The sequence below is a fragment of the Scaptodrosophila lebanonensis genome, unplaced genomic scaffold (assembly GCF_003285725.1).
Source record: "Scaptodrosophila lebanonensis strain 11010-0011.00,11010-0021.00 unplaced genomic scaffold, SlebRS2 tig00000053-arrow-pilon, whole genome shotgun sequence".
Taxonomy (NCBI): Eukaryota; Metazoa; Arthropoda; class Insecta; order Diptera; family Drosophilidae; genus Scaptodrosophila; species Scaptodrosophila lebanonensis.
In genome coordinates, this window is record NW_022060548.1 from 3,117,754 (window position 1) to 3,135,684 (window position 17,931).

Consider the following 17,931-nt stretch of genomic DNA (forward strand, 5'->3'; position numbering starts at 1 on the left):
CTCTCAAACTAATATAAACTTTTACCAGTTGTTTGCGATCAAAAACAATTAAAAGTCTATACATTTTTCTTGTGCTTTGATTTGAGTGTGTTTCTTATTATTTCCAATTATATTTATTCAATTTTTAACAATTTTTTTTTTTTTAATTTTCATTGCTTGTATGTTTTTCATTTTCCAACTCTATACACCGAAAATGTTTAGTTAGCTTCTCTCACCATAGCAACCTTTCGCTAGAACTTGTTGTTAATTCCAGCAAACAAAAAGCACAACTGAATTATTGCTATTTACGAGTAAAAAAAGAGAGAAAAGTACATTTTTGGAAAATATCTTAAAAGGCATCATGAATATCAGCTCAACAGTATCGTAAGTTTTCCATAATCGCATCAGATGGCATTGCAATTCATTTTTCTTGCTACTCAGTTGGGTTAACACGTGGGAAAGTAAGACTTTGTGCAATGTCGGGCCAGATGTCCTGTGTCTACGACAAGGAAATGTCGTCAAGTTCATTAATCTGCAAACGAATGCGACAAGTTATTTCAAGGCTGAGACTGTGGCAACCGGTGTCTATATATCCGCATTTGCCGGTCATTATCGTTTTCCACTTTTCGCCTTCGCTGAGAGCGTTCTCCATCCACAGATACATGTCTACAAATATCCCGATTTTACTAAATTCAACACCCTTTCACGTGAGTAGCATGCGAAGAACCACTTACCACTCTCTAGATACTAAAATATTAGCAATTCTTTACATAATTCCATAAAAATATTTACATTTTCATAAGGTCTTTAATTAATCTTTGTTTCCCAGCTTCTCTGCTTAACTATCATGATATAAGCTTCTCCGAATATGATTTGCTTGTTGCCATTGGCGGTCATCCAAACTATCCGATATGTGTCTTCAATTATCGGACTGGCATGGTTCTGGTCAAGCAGGAAACATACATTATGGTACTTAGGCGCTCCTTTGTTCTGTCGAACAACAATTTTCCCACCATTGTGCAATTCAATAGGGAACATTTGAGTCTGGCGTGCTATGAAATGTGCTTCTTGGAGAAGATGTCGTTCCTGCATAAAATATCAGAGGTGGAACTGGGAAATAATTATATAAAATCTGCCCAACACTTCATGACCTTCGGCGATGACAACGGACTGTACGTGGTCAATGACTTTGGGGTCTTCTCCCAAATCGATATCGCCTGCTTTCTAATAAAGCAGCGCTGGGCGCCCGCATCAGCCGAGTTTGAGGAGTTGGATCAACATCCCCGAGCCCATGGTCTGACTGCACACAAGATGGGATTTCTACTCTATAATAGCAGTACTGCCTATTATCTGAAACGGAGGACAGGACAATTTGCCATCGAGTGGAAAATTGATGAGCTCATCTCTAATATCAATATGTTCGTGAGCAACTCGAATGGAGAGCTCTATGCCGAGAGAGAGTTGGGCAGCATTTATCATGTGCACGTGACGGAGACGGAGGGGCGACTCGAGCAGGTGGTGAAGACCGGTGTTCCCATCAAACTGTTTCGTCAGATGCACGGCCTGAAGGAGGAATGCATTGTGCTGCTGCACGACGATGGAGTCTCTATATTGGATCTGATGCGGAATATCATTGCAAGCGATATTCATATACCCCGAACCAGCTATATGTACGCACATCATGTAATGCCCTACGTGGTGGTGAGCACCTTTGACGCGCGCCTCATTCTGTTGCAGTACGAACGAGCCAGTCAGGGCAGCATTGTCTTTGATCTTCAATGCGATACACCGGCCATTCTTTCCCTGGCATACTTCGACAGTTGTGTGGTCTTTAAGGACGAATTGAAGATCTTCCATATAGTGTCCGTGGAGTATCGGCCTGCCAAAATGTCACACTTATATTCGTTTCAGGACGATCAAATAGTGAAGCACGTATTCGTACATTCTTATCGCCTGCTCGAGGGCAATCGTCTCATGGTGTTCATCGCCCGGGACAAGCACATCAAGAAGCCGGGCCATGCCGAGGAGCTGTGGCTCTATCAATGGACTCGAGATAATCGTCTGCGCCGACGCGAATATATTCTGCCCCACACCTATGCCTTCACGTACTTGCCCTTGCCCACTGGACGTTGGGTGCAGATCGAATTTTTTGGCGCCATTGCGGAGAGCACCGCCTTCGATCACCTGATACTGACCGATCACAACGAATTGCACCTGCTGGCCACCATTAAAACGCCCCACTTCGGGTATATTACGGGCCTGGGCATGACCAAGAATTTGTTGAGTTGGGGCGTCGACGGCATTATTATACATTTTCGTACCCACAAACGCTCCCGGAAACCGTTCATGATATCACGCTTCCTAAAAGTACTTTTCGCGCCAATAAATGTGCTAAGGGCCCGAGAGATATACAACTCCAAGTGAGTATGGTTGGGGGAATGATTGGGACTTATAAAAAGTCCGTTAATCTCAATTAATAATAAAATGTTTAGGCATGAAAGATATTTCGACGAAATATAATTAGCAGATCAACAGTTTGTCCATCCGTCCTGCCTTCCCTCCATCCGCATAAAAACTTAAAACGTTTGAAACATTACTACTGGGACATCGATTTAGCTATAGAGAGTTGTCTTATCCAAAGGAAGATCAAGTTTATTAAACATAAACATATAACTGCCACGGGATCAATTGGTCCAAAAGCATCTCTTGATCAATTTTATGTATTTATGCTTTACACAATCATTTAGCTACCATATTGATTGATTCATTTAAATTGAAGGACTAAGGCAAAGAGAGAGGTGGGAACAGGCAATACCAGAGTTAGACTTGTCACCCTTTAACATTCTATTCCCAACTATTAATAGATATCTTGTGGTTCACCTACCCGGCCGGCACTTGCGTGTCATGCGTTTACCATCTCTGGCCGATAATGTGCGGGAAAATAAGGAATTGCCTTTACCGCAAGAGGGTGTGAATATTATTGAACAAGCGAATGAAGTTATCTTAACTGTCATTCCGCTCGCCACTAAGACGATGGTCAAGGAAGTCGAGTTCACTCAGGCGGATTTTATGAAGCGCGAGCGTGTCTTCACCATGATTGCGGAATTCGCAGCCAAGGTGACGGCTCTGATAGACTATGACATGGAAGTGACTGGCAAGTCTCAGGGTATTTTCAAAAAGTTCTGCTTCAACTACGAATGGTTGGACGCAATCACCGATGAGGCCCACAAATTGTGCGGCCTGGAGCGGGAATCGCTGGAACTTGCGATCAAGGATCAGTCCCGTATACGTGACTGGATCATGCGATTGGTGACTGCGATGGCCAGTAGCATCAACTACAAGGTACGTTCCATATTTGCCGATGCCAATTTCGAAAGCTTTGCCTTGCTACGTAAGCCGAATATGGAGCTATTGGACAAATACCGATTCTATGACCTCGAGGATCATATGCGCATGTCTATTATGTCGGATATGGAACTAGAGGAAATAGGCCCTCCACAACATGGACCGCCACCTACCGATTTCGATGACGAAGGTGAAGAAGAGGAGGACGAACAAAAGAAGGGATTCAAGGAAATGAAACCATTTGTGGTGGAAGGCGACAGCGTCTATGAACACATTATGGCGCCAATCTTTCGGCTCCAAGATAAGAATCTAGTCACATCCAATCAAATCTACAATGTTGCCTGCAAGTATCGTCACTACTTGAATCTGCCACTGAAGCAAGAGTTCAATAAACTGTTTCACGAGGCACAACAAATGAAACAGGAGACCATTGACAGTGTCCTGAACACTAATTCTGTCCTCTATAAGATTTATGATAACATGAATATAATGCTCCGTCTCTTACAAATGGACATGTTCGATCCCCCCGCACTATCAGTGCCCCAGCTGGCCAAAGACGAGGCCATCAAATGCATTATGGAGGTGGATGATTCGGAAATCAAGGCCGTCAACCGACGTAGAAAGAAGACGATTGATCTGGGTGGGAAACGAGGCCGTCTACTGCTCTGGTCCATAGAGTTTTGGGCCCGAGCTCTGATCATCATGATGGATGGTGTCATAGAGAAGCTGTGGGAGGAGGAAATAAAGAAGGATATACCCTTGCCAGAGTTCATGGTGAAGAAACAGCCGCATGAATACAATCTGGAGGATCAGAAGATGTTTCGCGCCTACGAGGAGGCTGTCCGCCAATTGGGCGAAGATCGCCGCAAATACCTAAAAATTTTGCACGAAAACGAAGCCAAAACCCTGGAGCTGAAAACCCAGCAAATCCTGAAGCTGAACAAGCGTGTAGCCGAGCTCATGTTACTCAAGCTGAAGTATGACTTCGCCATTAAACAGGAGCGCTTACGAAGTCTGAATCTGAAGCGCATTAACTTCCAGCGCGTCGAACTGCGCAAGCGCATAAATCTGTTCTACAACGATGTGGAAAAGTTAAACCAGTATATCACTAAGTACAACCAGCTGCTGGAGTTCTGGGAACGCGGGCTGGCGGACACTCGCATTCGCATGGACACCCAACAGACCAGAGATCGTGCCGTGGAGCGACAATTTCGCAACAATTTTCTAAACACTGTTCCCCATGCCACACACGAGATGACCAAGCTCTTCAAGAAGCGCCCCAAACTGCCTGCCAAACTCTTCCCCTCGGCTCTCATCTGTATGGAGACGGCCCATAAGTTGAGCGGCAAACACCAGCAGCGCATGACATTCCCATTGCCAGCGGAAGTGCTCGAGTTTCTGGCTCTTATCGATGACATCGATCAGCCCAAGAATTGTCCGCAACAAGTTGACACCAAAAATTGGGAGGCATTCATCAAGCTGCGACGCCAAAAAGTCGAAAGCGAGCTGAAATTGAAGGGTCTGGGATATCAGATGGTAGACTGCCAGGGATATTTGAATAACATCACCAAGGACATCGCCGGACTAAAGGATGCAAAGCTTTTGACTCAAAAGCACTTGGAGGACGCAACACAGCAATATGTGAGTAAATTTTTACTATCGATAGATCGGATCTTTTCTATCTCTAACTATTCTCATTTACAGCTGGAGGTTATGCGAAATAGAACGCTGCAGTTGACGCTATCGTTGGGTCAAGTAGAGGTCTCTGTCATGAGAAGTCCCAAAGCACTCGCCAATAGTGTTCTCATGCATGTGGACGATATCAATGGTGTGAATCGTATGATAAAGGTGGGTATAACTCAGACATCTAGTTCTGGGCAAATTTATATTTGCAGGCGACTAATTTTTATCTCGAACCTTAGGAAGCTGGCGACAAGAAGATCAAAGCCATGCAACGAGTGGCCGTCTTTAGGCGTCAGGTCATCTTCAAGGAATGGGAGCACAAGCTCTATAAGGCCAACATCGCATATTTGAAGTACATGCTTGATGCCATAGAGCATTGCAAGGTCACCATTGAATTTCTCAACATCCTACGCAACTGGAACAAAGTTAAGGCCGAGCGTCAGAAGTTTATGGCAGCTGGTGCCATAGAACGTGTGATAGAACAGAAAATATCGGCCTTCAAGAAGCACATCGAACGCGTGTAAGTTTAATGCCTAAATGCCTCATTCAATAGATCTATTATCATCCACATTTACCCAACAAAGTAATGCCAAGATCGATATTTGCAAAGCGAATACGCTGGACATGAAACGAGATAGCCATGCGATCGATTCCAAAATCGAACGATTTCAGGTGGAGGTGTGCTTTAAGGGTTCGCTGCGTGATACCATGATGGAGGAGCGACGCGATCGCGAACGAGATGAACGGTATATAGTCCTATAAGTAATAAAAATCTACAGTATCCTAACCTAAAATGTATTCAATTTCTAGCATGGCGCAAATCATAAGACATCGTCAGGCTCTGGACAAGGTGCGGCGCCATTATGTGCAGGTCCTGGAATTACAAACCATATTGGAGCTTTTACGCCTGCGCACCTATCCTACGTTGGGTCCACCATTGCCCCAATGCCATCCTCCTGTGCCGGAACATATACTTAGCTCGGTGCCAAATAATCCATAAATATTAATTGCTATTTATTTGTGACTTTTGTAAATACATGTAAAGCGCTAAATCAGCACATAAATCAGCAGCATATAGGAAATTAGGTGCAGGAATATCCAAAGCCAGTAGGTTCTGAAAGCGAAGAGTCAATACATGAAAGGGGACAATACGCGAAAGACTTGCCGATATTGCTTACTTTGTCACTTGGATTTTATTTGCATCCACATTAAAGTTTTCACGATGCAAATATTTGTTAATGCCGATCATGTGACGCCGCACATAGTCATCGTAGTTAAGCTCATCCAAATTCCAGTACAGCATGGGAAAGGTGCCATTCTCAATGAGCTCTTGAAAGTAGTAGCGACTGCTGTTCTGGAATATCCATTCGTTCAGCGAGAAAAAGCTTCCTGAAAATTAAGATTGGTGGTTAGAAAGGAATAGCATTTTCAAAAAACTTCGAATTGACAAAGAAGCCAAATGAAAGGTATTTTTTAATAAAATTTGATTCCAATTCTTCAAGAACATATATTCAACCTAATGAATCAATTTAAAAAGTTTTGGAAAATGATAATTTCAGCAAATTTTAGATTATAGTATTGAAGTAACTCAAATGAATCTCTTGAATAAAATACAGAACCAATTGCCTAAGTTGCAATCTCTTCAAATATAGTGTAATGGATAATGACGCACCTGCTAGACATGCCTGTCGAAATTTCTTGGCGATCGGGGTCACCAAACGTTTCTTCTGGCCCAAAAGCAACGTTCGCAGGTCCATCAAAATCGCAGGCCCAAAATGTAGCATCCAAACCGCCAACTCGTGTCTCAGAGCACCTCGACGATATTTGAAATTGGGAAACATAATCATACGCTTTGTGGGATAGATACGCGACCATTTCATAGTCAGATTGCCCAAACGTTGCCAGCTAATGGGATTTGTCACGCCCGAAGTGGCATTACAAATGCTAATGCTGCAAAGAATTCGAAAAGCTATATACATACGATTACATTTCTACAACTAGGATCTTTCACATACCGGCCCACCACAGCCTTTTGGGCCATCATGATCATGGCATTCACAACAAAATCGACGGGGATTATATCACATATTAAGCGGCCGTCGCCCAAAATACTGCTGATGCCACCTTTGCCGATTTCCATCATAATGCCACTAATCGCCTGTATATTGTCAATCCAACCGGGATACGGCTCCCGATAGGCTGCTGTCACAATCGAGGGACGCACAATGACTATGGGCAGCAGATCCTTGTAGGCGTTCACAATCTGTTCGGCTATGGATTTGGTAAACGTGTAGGTGTTCACATGCGGACCCGTAATATAGTCGGCCAAACGATTTAAGTAATCGTCGGGTATTTTGCGAGTGCAGGTCAAAAATTGCATCCAATTTACAGGCGGCAGTGTGGGATAAATGCGCTCGTCGACATATTTACGACCTGGATTGCAATACGCAGTCGACACATACAGGAAGCTCTGCGGACAACATAATTAATGTAATTGAAGTAATTGAATACAGTGATTGAATTGTGGTTACCTTTAAGCGCGTCATTTGTTTGCAGAGCTCCAGCAAATTGTAAGTAGCCACGGAATTGACGCGCGCTGCCACTTTCAAGCACTCATTAAAACGCACCTGTCATTTGACGAAATAATTACGTTATTGTAGGGTATTAAGAGGGGTCTAAGTTACTGCCCTGTAAAAATAGTCATGATAACCCACCAGGAATAATATTTAGAGAATCGAAAATGTATTACTCTATGGTATAAAGGAGGTCTTCAGCCATTGTAATTACTACCCTATGGTTTGAGTACTTCTTCATGTATGCTTTATGAGCTGACAAAAGATGTGGTGACCCACAGAAATAATACTGGCGAATAATAGCAGAAAATAATCTTGAATTACAGTCCACTTAAAAGAATAATCAGTATCGTCTGCTTAAATATATTTGAAGGCACTAATATTTTTTTTAACATTTATAATTTTTATACATCTATTGGGAAGGTTAATAGGATGTGACCTTTTCAGCCCCCACTATTCTTCTTCTTTTTCTTGACCGTTTCAGTAGGCGTCTTGCTAATGCTTTTTCGTGGGGGCACTAATAAAGATCTGTATTGTTATTTAAAACACCTAGAATAGATCGTTTCCACAGTTTTTATAAAAAAATCAATTAAATTTTTGTATTTTTATTTTAAGGTAAGACGCCTATCCGTAGCATTATTTATGTTCAATAATCAAATAAGAACTCTGCCCAAGTACAGATTTCACAGATTTTTCCAGCACATTCTTAAGAGTAGGCCTTTTTGCAAAATCCAATACTTTCTCTAATTTTGTTGTTTGTCTTGGTTCTGTTGCCTATTCCCTTACTATTTAGTAGTACTCTAATATTTTAATGCTACTTACCGTTGCCGCGCTGTGGAAAATAATGTTCACCTCAGCACATAGCTCAGCTCTGTCCAGCTCATTTAAACCTGTCCAGCAGATGGCCATTAGTTACTATTTTTTATTGGTATGCCACTAACGGGTAACTCACCAAAGTTGTCATCCTCTATGTTACCCGCAAGGTAGGAAATTTTATTTAGCCGTTCCGGATAACTTGCTCGCAAACGCTCGAATATGCCATTCAGCAGAAAGCTTTCGAAACGCTCCCGAACGCCAATACCCGCCTTGGGCCGTATGAGCATATAAATGCGATTAATTTGTGGAAAACTCCAGAGCAATTTCTCCAGCAATGCCTTGCCCACAAAACCTGTGGCGCCTACGAAGAATTTGTTTAGAAACTTATAATATTGGAGAGGAATGGGTTTTTGGGTTTGGCAATACCTGTTATAAACACCACAGCATCGTCGTAGATATTCGGCTTTTGTTCCATCTCAGCAATTTGAAATCTTCCAATGTGTTTGCAAAAAGTAGTTCACCGTTGTTGCCGCTTTGGCGCCATAAATGCAACTGAGGTCCACACCTTTCCACGCATGCCACAAACCAGTTCGCTTCGCGTTTACTCAACTGGGCAACAACTTATGATGGTTCGCCAATGTGGAAAAGTGAAAAGCGGCTTCGCCTCGCTCCTGGGAAAACAAGTTTTCATGCTTTCTGCGGCCGCTTGTTGCACTTTGCTGCAAATTCGCTTTTGAATGAAGTCGTCCGATAACGTGCGAGTAAACACCACCACACCAGACACGTAACCGCTATTGCCAGATCTTACATCACTTTCCGACTACTCCGATTGTTGATATTGTTGTGAAGTTCATTCAAGAAATTGCAATTTCTAGTCCGCAGCAACGGTCTGCTTAATATATAGGAAACGAGGCAGTAAAGTCTACGGTGTTTACTTCAAAAATCAACAAACCATCAAATTATTACATGAAAATTCGCAACACATTATTTCTGGGTTCCCCGTTGTCTTCAGCGCCTTAAATATACGTTGACTGGGAATTTCACCTCTAATATTATCAGCACTAACTAAGAGTTGTCCAATTTAATAAAAAGCGTCATGGTTAACATAATTCCAAGACAGACCGCACATTTTGTAACGCCATTGATGTAATTTAGCAATCATCCCACCCAAGCCAAATCGTGAATTTTGACAGGACTGGGTCCCAAGCGCCTCTACAAAATCAACCACAAGATGATGCTTAGCACTGTGCGCCAAGGATATTGATACGCATATCGAATCATTGCCCAACGAGGATAGCTCTACTGAGCTGCAGAACCGAAGCTTTTCTAGATTGGAAATTGAAAATCAAGAAACCGCACAGGCTCTACTGGGTACACAAATAACATTAAAGCCCAGCACAAATTCTAAATCTATAATTACTACATACTTAGATTATAATAGTTATTGAACAATTTTAGGTATCTAGCTTGGATATATCAAAGTATGGAATGTATAAGAATTTCCCCCTTATAAACACAATCTTTAGCGGTTTGTAACTAAGCTTGAGCTTTCTAAAATGAAGTTGTGATTTAAATAATTAAGATATTTCACATTACACAACAAATATAACAAAAATTACATATAAGGATTTGCAGTTGACAATATTTTAAGATTTAATTCAGAAATTCTTCAAATCTTCTTACAATTCACAACTGGTTGAAGCCAATCTTTAGGAACTGTTTACCTTTTGCAAGTAATTTATAATAACTTTACTTTACTTTTTTAATTTAATTTAATTTATTTTTTAATTGGAAAATTCTTTACTTTCATCTTTTTTATTTATACGAATGTGTGGAAAATGCTGGAGAATTAGTGTCTTTACCAACAATTTGTTTTAAAATTTCGTTTCACAACCAGGTTTTACCTTAAATTTTAAATATTTGTCATTCATTGAAAGTTTATTGCTTTTTAAAAATCCTTCAAGTTAGTTTTAAATGAAGCTGCTTGAGAGAATAACAAATTAGCATTAGAGAAATAATAAATATGAATAAATTTAAAAGGAAACTATTATGAAATAGGAATGTCACATGGAAATAAAGAAATAAATTGGTAATCTGAGCTTTAAAAACAACTCGTGCCAGACACATACATACAAACAAGCCGCTATTTACACAATCGTTTAGGAACACAAGTACGCTATATGTATATACATATATGCACATATTTGTACAAAATCGAACAATAGAAGCGCCAATTTGATTAACGACGATATCGTAAAGTGGTACGGCATTATGTTTACCTGCTTGAGTAAGCCCCAAGCGAAGTCGCAGTCATGCTGGAGGATTGAAACTATTAAGACGTCGCTACAAAATTCTATATGTACATATGTATCTATCGATAACTGAGACATGATGCAGAATCAAGGCTTCAAGCCCAAAACGAGACGCCTATCTCCGATACCGAACTCACATTGGCACATCCTTACCCATCCCGCGGCATCCACGGAGGATGTGCGGCAGACTGAGACAGTCCCCAAGGACATAGTTCACCATATACTGGGGGATTTCGGAATATGGCAGCTTCGTGGCGTTCTCATCATTCTGTTATGCAAAATACCCATTGCATGGTTCATGGCCAATATTCTGTTCACAGCCCCGGAAATTTATCCTCGAAAGGAGTTTAGCTGCGATGCCAGAGCGTATGGCGTGAATAGCAGCATTAGTGGGGATCAGTGTTTTGTTTTAGTCTCCCATCCTGGCCGCAACTACGTCATGCATCATTGCCATAAATTTCAATATGCTCAGTCCTTCCACTCCCTCCTCATGGAGTTCGATCTCGCCTGTCTGGGAGACATCTTTGTAGCCTGGTCCCAGTATTGGCATCTCTTTGGCTTACTCGTCGGTGGCATTGCGTCCACTAAACTCCTGCGAGTGCTCAGTCCGCGCACTGTCTATGGCCTGGGCGTTGGTTCTTTGATCGCATTGGGTCTAATCATGGCCTATTTGATACAGGATTTTAGTCAGCATTGCGCCCTCCGTTGTCTCTCCGGCGTCTGCTGTGCGTTAATGGGAGCTGCTGGACGAATTGTTGGTGAGTTTTTCATTAATTTACTTCAATTGGTTTTGATGTCTTAAGGATAATATCAGATATACGAAAAAATCACAATAGCTTACATTACATATTTCCTAGGGAAACAGATCGTAAAATCTAAAAATAAAAATAAGGGAGCAATTTTATATTTTTCAGAACGTTTTCAAGAAGTTATTAAATTATTTTTAATTAAGTGTCTTTACCAAGATGTGAATATCTCCGGTTAGAGTTTGTTGATTTTGAAAGAAAAATTTGTAAAAACAAATTGTTTTTTGGAATAGAAACAAGCTTAATAGAGTTAATAAATTGTTTATCATCTGCAACAGTTTATTAGCATCCAAGTGTTATGAATATAATATTTTTTCGTTCAAGATCAATTACTGTTCTACGAGTATAGTAAAAACAAGTTGTCTTCAGAAAGATACTTCCTTGGGATTTACATTTCGTGAAGAGAAGTTCTTCTTACTTGTTATTTCTGTACAAATTGTTTGCATGTCTGACCGTAGCTTCATGTAAGGATTAGCTTGACATATGTTTTGTATTAATTAAAAACCGATTGATCATGAAAGTTTAAATATGTTTACTTGAATTTATTTAAATATATGTATATTTTTTAGGGCGTCTTAATAAACTTGTTTAACAAAAATGTCGCTAATAAAAATACAAATTCTACGGAAATTTAAAGGTTTACATATATCAGCAAATACTCAATCAACGTAAATGAATTATCACTTATATATGTCTAGACAGTTTAAATAAATTTACTTCAATTTATTGGCAAAAATGTCGTAATACTAATTCTATGTAAACTTAGCAGAAATAAATGTTTACATATATCAAGAAATACTCAAAGTAAATTAAAATATTACTCATATCTGTCTGTTTGCTGAATAGGTTTAAAAAATTACCTGTAAAATGTTAATCGTGAATGCTTTTGGGGAACCGATTAAGCTTAAAAAGTTGGTGCTTTAGCTTTAACCTTTTCTTTTTTAATTAATTTATTTCATTTTTAGGATTCAAGTTGTGGTTGATTGTTTTGAATACTTTTGTGGTGTGTGTGGAACGAACGTTCAAAAAATTTGTCTGTAATACTTTTGATAGCAAACTCAACTCAATCCAACTCACTTATTGCCGTTGTTCATCATTCAAGCTATTTCTAAATCTTCCTTTGTATATTTAAAAAATTTAGAAATGTTTTTTTTTTTTGAAACCATTTAAAAAAATTAAAAATCTAATTATTATATATTTATATATTATATTTCCACAATTCGTTTTGAATTTCTAAACATTTTCATTTCCATATACCAAAAAATCAATATTTTTTTATTCAACCTCTTTAATTTTTTATGTTTTTCATTCCTTACTTTCATTTCAGTTGGCGACATTATAGCTGGGCGGCATCGCTTAATCGCTCTGCTGCTCTACGATAGTTACTGCTCATTGGCTCTGTTGCTGTTGCCTGCAATGGCCTCCTTGGCTTCCAATTGGCGTCAAGTTTATCTTTATATCACCCTGCCTCTATTTGTGTTACTTATTCTGTTGCCATACACGCCCGAGTCGCCGAGGTGGCTGTTGCAGCACTCCAGATATCCGGAGACACTGGAGCAGGTCGGCAATCTGGTGTTGCAGGCCGCGCACGTTAATGATCGTTGCTTTAAGATACCCGCCGATTTTCATGAGCAACTCCATCAGTTGCAAGCACATTTGCAACTCGCTGATCCGCCACCGGGTTGGCTGAGCCTGTGGCAAGGGAGGGGCGCCAAGCTGCAGACATTTGCGGCACACGTGGCACTCGCCATGTTCTTCATAAGTCACATGGGTCTGTTGTTAAATATACGCGCCTTTGGACGGAAGAATATGACGGCAAATATGCTAGCCATAGGTAGCTATTAATTAATATCTAACTCTCCAAATTCTATCTTTTCAAATAATTTTCAAACTATTTTCTTGCCTTACACTTAAACATTGTTTTTGTTTTTTCACCTATTTACAGGTCTTTCCGAGCTACTGGGCTGTGTTTTGGCCTTAAATCTGAGCTTTAAGCGCAGCTCCCACAAATGGAAATGGGCCGGCGGCTTAAGCATTTTGGCCGGCTGCCTGGGCTGCCTGTGTTGGCTGAATGCGCATCTGCCAGCACCTTATGTCCAACTCTCTTGGCTGCTGCTCTCATCCCTGCCCACAATTGCAGTTTCTTCGGCCCAGGCAATGCTTTTGGGTAGTCTGGAGGAGCTGGTGCCTTCAAAACTGGGCGCTACTTTTGAGTTCTCACTGATCACATGGTCGCGTCTCTGGATGCTCTCTGCCGCTTTTCTTACGCTGCTCAGGCAATGGCATGTGGCAGTGCCTCTCAGCATTTTCTGTACTCTACTCATTGTGGGTGGCATCTGCACGTGTTTTTTGGTGACGCGGCCTCGGGAGGAGCGGCAGGTGAAACAATTGACTGGGCAGCGCGCTGGCAGTGACTGCTATAGCTCCGATACACACATATAAATGATGGCATAGTCTAAGTTACGCTCCAAATACATAATAATAAGTTACTGACTACTGAGCTAGAAATGTGATTAGTTTCATAATAAAATCGTGCTGAGTCACTAACTTGCTCTTCATATCTATCCACTTTCTTCGTACCTCCAACAAGTCTACGAACAGCTTATCGTCAGCTATGACTAACCAATTGGGGGTCCCAGTCTAAGCTCTATAACAACCTAATAAGTATGCTATATATATATATATTTATCTACATACTCGTACATCGTAGAGACACTGATGCGACGTTAAATAGTAACAGTTTCATATTTTCAGACTCCGCTTGTTTTCTTCTATTTTGCTCAACCTGTTTATTTAAGGTTCGAAATCAATAATAAAAAAAAACATTGTCAAATAAGAGTATTTTTTCATTTTTTTGACATATATCATTTATTGTTATTATTTGCAATAACCTAAATTTAACTTATAGAATAGTACAAATTCAAATTAAACTAGGAGCTTAGATTTATTGTATTATTATTTATATTTTATCGAATTTAATTGACAAGCCTGACGGGATGTAGCCTTTTCGGCCTACTACTGTGGATCCTCCTTTCTTACAAAATTCGTTTCACTAAGGGTTTAACATGGGTTTAACTTGCGCAGGCTGCTCGGCAAGGACGTCATTAACTTTTGGTACTCCAAGATCCTTTTCGATGTTTCCAGTACTCTTGTACCAGGCGGCATCAGTCAACAAGCCAAGGGTTTTGACTTGCAAGGTTTGAAATCTCCCTAAGTGGAATTTCGCAGCGATTGCGCCAGATAGGAGCAATGTAGGACTTGTATATGGGAATTTTGTTGTTGAATGAGAGCTTTTTTCTGGTTAGAAGTCATCTTATTTGGTTAATTTTGTCACTAAGTGTTTTATAAATAAAAAGAGTTGAATAGGATATGTTATTTATTAAGCTTAAGCTTCTAATAATAATTTAATAAATTGTAAATAATTTTTTATAAATGAAAAATCTAAAAGTGTGCTACGCTCAGTTTTAATTATGTTTCAAAAACAATTGTTATTCGATTAAGTCGTCTCTCCAATAATATTAATATTATTGCAAATACATATAATTTTTTTTGAGTTAATGGAAACTTTTAATGAATTTCAAAAAATTTCATGATAAGTACAATTTTATTTAACAAATACTAGCCTGCCTTTTATTATATTCCTTATTCAAAAAAATCTAAAAAGAAAAGGGTAAAGCGTAAGATATAATGGGTTTCATTAATAGTAATTGAAATAATTATTTTCATAAGGATCCGCTTTATTTAACAACTAATCCAAATCTTATAACAATCTTCGCTATTAGCTGTGGCTTCGATTGTAAAGCAGTATAGTTAGAGCTAGTGCTTAACTTTCTACCGATTGAACTGTATTCGTAGCTTTATTAGGCCAAGCTTTCTGTTGCGCCGAGTCCTTACGCTGTCTTCTTCGCACGTAGGCTTGCATAGCTGTCTGGAGAAGCAAATGTTCAGAGCTTTCTTATAATACCAATATTTGCTTAAATAGAGCTGTATTCAACAAATTATAAATCGTACTTAAAAAGTTGTAAGTCTAAGAACTTTGCGTTTTTTGCAAATACTTATTTGAAGAGAATCTTTAACTGAAAGTATAGTTAAAACATAACATTGCATAAAACTCAATAAACTTCTGTATGTTCTTATTCAGTTGGCAGTTAGTTCATACAATTATGTAGTATATAGTCTATTGTATTTTAAGCTCATTGCTCTGCTCTGGTATGCAAGCAATTTTAGCCCCCACCTGCAAATTTGAAAATCGATTGAAGGGAAACCTTACAACCGGCACACTGACACACAAAAGTCAGAGCCCCTATATTGGTGGAACTCTTGAACTCATTGTTAGATCAGCAATTGCCAAGCGACGACGTCGTCGCCAGCAATTTGGCTTTTGAAAACCGCCTCAGCTGTGCCATGAAAGCCAAGAAGTCGGCCTTTGCAAACACATCCACAGGCTACGGCAGGAATAAGCACAGCAGGACCAGCAATTCCAACTCGAACTCCAGCAACAGCAATCCCAACTCCAAGTCGGAAAATAGCAAAAAGAAATCGGGAAAGTCAGAGGCAGATGGCAAAACCACAGTCGACCCCAACAAGGATGAACACGATAAGGATCTGAATTCCGGCTTTGGGGATTACCTACGCACGCCGGAGGGTCTGTAAATGACTTACCTTGCTAGTACCTTGCTTTTATCCTTAAATCCTTACAGCATTTGAAATGATGAAATTGTTTGTCTTCGCCAACACGGTTATGTTGATTGTGACTATGGCTTGGCCAAATATTCGTGAGCAATTCTTTTGGCTGCATCAGTGGTGGGAAAGCGTGCGTTACGAGCAACAACTATAGGGAATACCTTACGTCTAGTAAATAAAATAAAGAGTAGAGTCTACACAATGGTTGGTCCATTCATGCAGGGCTTTCTGCTCATTGGCATCATCTACTGGTATTCCAAGGTAAGCTATTCGAACTAAAATAACAGTTTTATTATACTTGGACTTATGTAATTCATGTAGGGCATGATGTCCATGATCAATGATTATTATCGCAGCGAATTTCAACGCAAGATACAAGTGGAAACGACGGAAAAAACAACGGAGAAAGCCCCTCTTAATGTTGATAATTTTATGGATTATGTGCGAGAATTGGATGAAGGCGTTGTTGGACAGAGTGTGAAGTCAATTGAAGAGTGCTCCATTAAGAGGGATTCAGTCTGCAAATCCCCTTCCCTGCAGCTTTGGACCTTTTTGCATATAACTGGCGCCTGGCCAGCCAGGAATGTTTGTCGCATAGACAGTTATCCTGTAGAGGGCGCTCTAATCTAGTTAGGAGTATATTTTCTAGATAAACTAAGTTTATAAGTTCACATAATACTTGTATGTGTGGTTTGGTTTCAACTTACGATTTTCAAACTTCGTTTAAACATAGGGAATAGTGATACTACATATATAGCTATACATGTGTGCTACGATTTCTTTCTTTGATTTAACGAAAATAAAGTCCACTAACATGTGTTCCAAACATTTTATTTTGCATTGTTTGGGCACAATTTCTTTTAATTATTTATTCAATACAATTGGTAGCAGAATATACGGTTTTTTTTTTTAGTTTTCAACTTTACATTTTGAACTCACAAATTACAAATTCTTTTTGCCAGAATGTTATACTCTATACTATTCAATTCTGTAATATTTGGTATATAAATTAGCTTCCACTTTTGGTCTGTCCTATATATGTAGATAAATTTCCTTTTGACATCAAGTTCCCTGACATTTCTAAATATGTGTTCATGTTAATTATGCTGCAGAAATTTTAAGTGTTTTAGTGGTAGAAAAATAGTGAGGAATAGGATTGTAGTAGGAATTTGAAGCATAAAGCAAATACGTGCAGATATTGAATAAAGATATCAAGAGCGAAGAATTACTCATATCAGGTAGTTAATGTGGCATATTTACTTTTCACCTGAATAATTCCAATTAATTACTACTTAGAAATATTTATTTAGAACTGCAGTTCAGTTATACAAATTTCCCATAAACCTCAGCAATATCTTAGGTAAGTTTGTTCATAAAAGTGCTTTATATGTGAATGAACCCAAAGGTTAACGAGACGAGTTCATTTCAACAGCGAAATATTTAAATACTCGTTCTGCTTAAGTGGATTATTTAGACTTGCTCTATGATTGCACAATGCCGATCACTAATTTATATAAATGCCTCAAAAATTGCGATTGCGATTACCACCAAAGCTCTGTAGCATGCATTTATTTAAATAATATTTTGAGGTTTTAAAACAAACAACAAATCAGATGTAATTGTTTTCAAAAATCATAAATTTTTTAATGTATATTTCATATACACAACAAAATCTTCATACAGTTTTCGATGCTCATTTTTTGTAAGCTTCACTATCAAAAATTAATAATACAA

The 17,931-nt window shown here is 39.4% G+C and overlaps 5 protein-coding genes across 5 annotated transcripts; 4 read left to right on the forward strand and 1 right to left on the reverse strand.

Moving 5' to 3' along the window:
* The first annotated feature begins 340 nt into the window (after positions 1 to 340).
* On the forward strand, positions 341 to 6,007 carry LOC115623795. The gene is made up of 9 exons (XM_030518335.1): positions 341 to 363; positions 421 to 686; positions 809 to 2,399; positions 2,844 to 4,272; positions 4,324 to 4,965; positions 5,029 to 5,172; positions 5,247 to 5,527; positions 5,592 to 5,753; positions 5,818 to 6,007. Exons 1-9 carry the CDS (start codon positions 341 to 343, stop codon positions 6,005 to 6,007), a joined length of 4,728 nt encoding a protein of 1,575 aa, XP_030374195.1.
* Positions 6,008 to 6,054: 47 nt separating this feature from the next.
* Positions 6,055 to 8,889, reverse strand: LOC115623797 (putative fatty acyl-CoA reductase CG5065; the record flags this gene model as incomplete). The annotated part of the gene is made up of 8 exons (XM_030518338.1): positions 6,055 to 6,121; positions 6,186 to 6,396; positions 6,680 to 6,957; positions 7,023 to 7,477; positions 7,539 to 7,634; positions 8,403 to 8,470; positions 8,533 to 8,757; positions 8,823 to 8,889. Coding segments are annotated over 8 exons (1,467 nt in total), but the record flags the coding sequence as incomplete, so codon positions are not given.
* Positions 8,890 to 10,784: 1,895 nt separating this feature from the next.
* Positions 10,785 to 13,956, forward strand: LOC115623800 (solute carrier family 22 member 3). The gene is made up of 3 exons (XM_030518342.1): positions 10,785 to 11,466; positions 12,842 to 13,348; positions 13,460 to 13,956. The coding sequence occupies exons 1-3, from the start codon at positions 10,785 to 10,787 to the stop codon at positions 13,954 to 13,956; spliced, it is 1,686 nt and encodes a 561-aa protein (XP_030374202.1).
* Positions 13,957 to 15,855: 1,899 nt separating this feature from the next.
* On the forward strand, positions 15,856 to 16,389 carry LOC115624155. Its single transcript, XM_030518752.1, has 2 exons — positions 15,856 to 16,159; positions 16,215 to 16,389. Exons 1-2 carry the CDS (start codon positions 15,919 to 15,921, stop codon positions 16,349 to 16,351), a joined length of 378 nt encoding a protein of 125 aa, XP_030374612.1. The 5' UTR covers positions 15,856 to 15,918; the 3' UTR covers positions 16,352 to 16,389.
* LOC115624157 lies at positions 16,330 to 17,011 on the forward strand. Its single transcript, XM_030518753.1, has 2 exons — positions 16,330 to 16,458; positions 16,519 to 17,011. Exons 1-2 carry the CDS (start codon positions 16,399 to 16,401, stop codon positions 16,825 to 16,827), a joined length of 369 nt encoding a protein of 122 aa, XP_030374613.1. The 5' UTR covers positions 16,330 to 16,398; the 3' UTR covers positions 16,828 to 17,011.
* The last annotated feature ends 920 nt before the right edge of the window (positions 17,012 to 17,931 follow it).